This window comes from Mchenga conophoros, linkage group LG14 (genome assembly GCF_057382185.1).
Source record: "Mchenga conophoros isolate Kocher_MC1m ecotype Shallow Benthic linkage group LG14, M_conophoros_male_GT1.1, whole genome shotgun sequence".
Classification (NCBI taxonomy): Eukaryota; Metazoa; Chordata; class Actinopteri; order Cichliformes; family Cichlidae; genus Mchenga; species Mchenga conophoros.
In genome coordinates, this window is record NC_140539.1 from 18,038,006 (window position 1) to 18,042,626 (window position 4,621).

The 4,621-nt window shown below is 40.7% G+C and overlaps 1 protein-coding gene across 4 annotated transcripts in view; it reads left to right on the top strand.

Annotated features, from left to right (window-relative positions):
• The first annotated feature begins 332 nt into the window (after positions 1-332).
• Positions 333-4,621, top strand: part of ccnp (cyclin P) — a 4,860-nt gene continuing 571 nt past the window's right edge. The window contains exons 1-9 of one of the 4 annotated variants that reach the window (XM_085244769.1): positions 333-586; positions 1,109-1,234; positions 1,468-1,555; positions 1,716-1,888; positions 2,052-2,150; positions 3,115-3,270; positions 3,964-4,122; positions 4,211-4,389; positions 4,556-4,621. The exon at positions 4,556-4,621 is cut by the window's right edge and continues 571 nt beyond it. In XM_085244769.1, the coding sequence (XP_085100895.1) occupies positions 497-586; positions 1,109-1,234; positions 1,468-1,555; positions 1,716-1,888; positions 2,052-2,150; positions 3,115-3,270; positions 3,964-4,122; positions 4,211-4,389; positions 4,556-4,621 (1,136 nt within the window). In that variant the 5' untranslated portion in view covers positions 333-496. The remainder of the gene's footprint in view (positions 587-1,108; positions 1,235-1,467; positions 1,556-1,715; positions 1,889-2,051; positions 2,151-3,114; positions 3,271-3,963; positions 4,123-4,210; positions 4,390-4,555) is intronic. The other 3 variants (XM_085244770.1, XM_085244771.1, XM_085244772.1) reach the window with 3 other exon arrangements.

The window sequence follows — 4,621 nt, forward strand, 5'->3', positions numbered from 1 at the left end:
TCAATTATTACATCATTTTGTAATTCGACGATTGCACTATGATAGCTTTGTTTGTATTATAAAACTAGTGAAGGAACATGGCCTCGCGTTGACCTTCGTGGGGTTGCATAAAATGCCCCAATTATGAGAGTATAATATAACCGTTAGCATTGTTCGATCTCACTAAAACGTAAGTCGCGGTGGACAAAACATTTCATTTAAGACTTAAAGTTCATCTTTTTCCTTGAACTACGCAGATGAATTTTATGAGCTTTTAAGGACCCATGAATGTCTCACGGTTTGACGTTTTCGCTACAATATGCATTTTTGCGCAATCTCCATTTGTTTATTTAGCCATCTATCTGGCTATCCACCGGAAGTTCTAACCTGTCCATCACACCATTGACCCCGCCCCAATCAGTGGGCTCACCTGTCTTTATTAATGGCTGTTCTGGCTGCACGACTCTGCTCCAGGCCTCCGTCGACACCCGTGGATAAGTAGCTGCAGCGGCCGTGCATGAGACCTCTGTCTTCGGCTGTGACCATGGCCAGGACTGGGTTCTGCGACACCAAGCCTCTGCTGGACTTACACAAGAAGGTTTGCTCGGTGTGCTCCAGAGACCCAGTCTTAAACATATGTGATATACTTCTAAAATCAACTGTTAGAATGAAGCATGGAAATTTCTTCAGTTTCCATGCTTCATTTCTTTTCTGCCTTAAACCTTGGTGTGCTTGCTCAAATGCGGTGAGAATTTGGGCAAGCTGGTGGAGAAGTGAATGAGGAAAAGTAACCTTTACCTCATTAATCACATTCCTTTGTTATTGCACCCCGTTATCATCTCACAGCAACATAATTAGATGAGTCTGAAACTTTTTTTTTACTGCACTGCAGTCACCTTTCTCAAAGTCTACAAGTTTCTGTTATTAGACTGATTGTGTTCACCTGCCATGAGTCCATGTGGCTGTAACAGGACCTTGATGTGAGGCACGCTTTTTGAACAAATCATTGCAGAGAGATACTGTCAGCAGATTGTCTCACAAACTGTACTGGGGGGAGAAATGCATAGCCATTCAATTTTAATGTCAGAATCAGAAAGTGTCAGTCAGTTACCATCTGTGATCCCTCCAGGCGGATGAAAGGCGAGCCCCACTAAGAACCTGGGCTAATGCCTCTGGGCCTATAGATCGCTGGCTGCCTGTAGAAGCAGACGAGTCCAGGATGAACTTGCTTAAAATGGAACCAGAACGCAGATGGGTATGCTTTTTGTCTCCCAACACTAACATGACTTCATGTACTTAAAGTGACTTAATGTATTCTTTTGCCAGCTAAGTGTAGAATAGTTGCAGGAATTCTGTGAGGATGTAAAGTTCCTCTCCTTTGGAGAAAAAAGTCTGGGTTAGAATTGGTGCTTTTATTTTTTCCTTGCCATGATCATAAGAGTTGCAAATTGAGCATCATTTTGCAATGATCAAATGTGTTCTCTGCAGGAAAGGAGGCTGTCCTTGCAAACCAGTGATGGCATCATCATGGGGTTTCATGAGGACAGTAGGGCATGGTCACCTGGTAAATTAATTGGTATGTTTTGTTTTGAAAGATCAGAGCCATAAAACCACGTGGTGCCAACATATAGGATGAATGGTTAATAAAATTGAATTGTCAGTGCTCATAAGAGGGAATATCGTTTTAAATCTGCTCAACGTTTATAAACTTGTGCTTCTCTTGCTGTCCTGTATAGCAGAAGGGTGTGTAGAAGATCCTGTGCTGCTTTATCCTTGTGGCCTGCAGGGTCTTCCTAGCCTACAAGTGCTGGTTCCTAGTTTGTTGCGCCATGAAATAGAGAAGGCATTAGAGAAATTAGATGTCATATGGGACCGGACATATGCCTGGGAGATGTTTCTAGACATGATGGTGAGACACAATTAAACCCCTTCATGTCTTATCTGAGTTAACCTTGTCTTTCAAGTGGGCTGTGTGCACAGGTCACTTGTAATGTGACTTCACACACTTATTATTGCACTCTCATCCTTTATTTTTTTTAATGTGCCTTCTGTCTTCTATTTTCATCCTTTAGCGAACCCAAACACAGAACTCTCTTCCCAGTGCTGACCTCCCCAGGTATTTTACTAATGCCACTCGAGGTATTCTGGTGGATTGGCTCATTCAGGTTCATGTAAGTCCCATTTAAAGTAGATTAATTTTTAGCTAATCAAAGACTGTATCCCTTTGTTGGGTTGTTTGTAAAAAGTAAAACGGGTACTGGGCACACAGGACACGCATGAAAACACACCATCAAAGTAAGTGGATAATGTTGGGTTAATCTATCTTAAAAAAAAAAACTATGAGCATACATATTGTAAGTTTGTAAATATGTAAATGGTGTTATTTATATACAGTTCAGGTTATTGCACATAGAATTTGGTATTGCACAGTGGTGGTTTATAGAGGGAAATGGGGAAAGTTGGGGGGCGGGGGTGGGACTGTGTTATCGGTGCGTGTAGAAGTTGAAGAAAACTGTTTGTTTTGTTTTTTTTTGTTTTTTTTGGGGGGGGGGGGGGGGTTTGAGTCTGTGGGCCTTTGTGCTGATGCATCTTTAGCATTTTCCCCAAGGGAAGCAGGCTTCATACAGCTTGCTCATATTAGCTGATAAGCCTGCACTTCATGTTCAACTCCAAAAAAGCCAAGATGGAAATATGTGAAAAGCTAAACAGCAATGCTTTTAAAATGGTAGTGTACAAATTAATGGATGGCATCACTGTGGTTATGTATGTACATCTTCCATATAGAGCATAGGTGTCAAACTCTGGCCCGCGGGCCAAATTTGGCCCGCAGCCTAATTACATTTGGCCCGCGAAGCCATACCAAATTATTATTATTAGAGCTGGCCTACTGGTATTATACAGCTAATATATATATTGTTTAGTATTAAGCTTTGCTTGTTCCATATTCAGTTTTTCAGCAAAACGTGTTTGAGTCCATAAGAAAAGATTCATTCTTATATCTGGAGGAATAAATATTTCAATAAATATTAACGTTAGCCTGCGACTTTGTTCCAGTTTTGAATTTTGGCCCACTGTGTATTTGAGTTTGACACCCCTGATATAGAGTATGAAGGTCCTGTTTTGTTTTTTTCCCAGGAAATTATGCACTTTCAAGATGAGACCCTTTATCTGGCTATACACCTCCTCAACCGCTCACTGCGACTAATCAAGGTGACCACAGCCAATCTGCAGCTCCTTGGCATGGTTTGTCTCTTCATTGCTGCCAAGAAAGAAGAGTGTCTTCTCCCTGAGGTATGCTGCCTCAGCACTCTATGTCTGAACAGATACAGCATCCTTGGATCTCTAAATAAGCCGTGAGCATGTTCAATACAGTGTAATTTGGCATGCCTTCATAAATATATTTTATGTCCTCTTGTTTTTTTGATTAATTGGTCAGCCTATTCATCTGGCCTGAAGCTCACATGGAATTTTTTTTTTTTTTTTTGTTAAGAGAAAGGTGAAAACAAACTACCTAAAGATGATACCCTACCCAAAAACATAGATGGCCTGAAAGCAGCTATCAAAGCAGCTTGGCTTCAGTAACATTTCAGGAGTGTCACAAGCTGATCACCCACATGCCATCCAGCACTGATGCATTAGTTTGTGCTAAATAATCCTTATCGAAGTGCTGAGTGTATAAACATACTCTTCAGAAGCTCAACTTTTTAATTCTTTTTTTGGTATTCATCTTAAGAAATATTATTTTGAGATACTGGAATTCTGAATTTCTGGAATTTCACGAGCTATATGCTATAACAATAAAAATGAAGTGTATGAAATATTTCACATTTTGTAATGAATATATGAAAGTTTTACCTTTTCAGTTAATACAAAAAAACCCATTCACCTTATGATCTTTTGAGATTCACTACTATTTTTAATCTTGCAAGTTAAGACGACAAACTTCTTTTCTAAAGCTGTTCTATCTTGTGGTGATTGCTCCAGGTGTCTGGACTCTGCTCCCTGATGGATCACACCTATACTAAGCATCAGTTTCTGCGAATGGAACGCAAAGTCCTCTCCGGCCTCAAGTTTGAGCTATCCTATTCTCAACCTCTTCATTTCCTGCTTATTTTTGCCTCCGTTGCTCACTGCAGTGCCATGGTAGATGGACAACATTTTTGTCAAGATGTTTTGTACATATTGATCAGAAAGATCCAGTGTCACCCCATCCTGTTATTTGTGGCACTAGGTGGTGTGGATGGCTCGTTATCTGCTGGAGCTGTCGCTCCTGGAGGGCCAGTGTGTGGTGTTTCTGCCCGCTCAGCTCGCTGGAGCCGCACTCTGTTTGGCCCGCCAAGTTGTGCAGGAGCCTACAACACCAGAGGGAGAGGCTGCCTGGTGTTTAGTCTCCAGCATTCATGTTGGCAGGTCAGCAACACATTTATTCATCACAAATTAATTAGTTACCACATTTACATCTATACAAAGCTTTGTTACTTTCGTAGTGGTTAGTTTAATGTCTGTGCTGCTTTTTTTTTTTTTTTTTTTTTTTTTTTTTTTTTTTTTTTTTCTTTCTTTCTTTCTTTCTTTTCAGTGAAGCTACTCTTATGAAGATCATGCATATTCTAGCCAGTGCTGCTGCCAAGGCTCAGACCTGTGC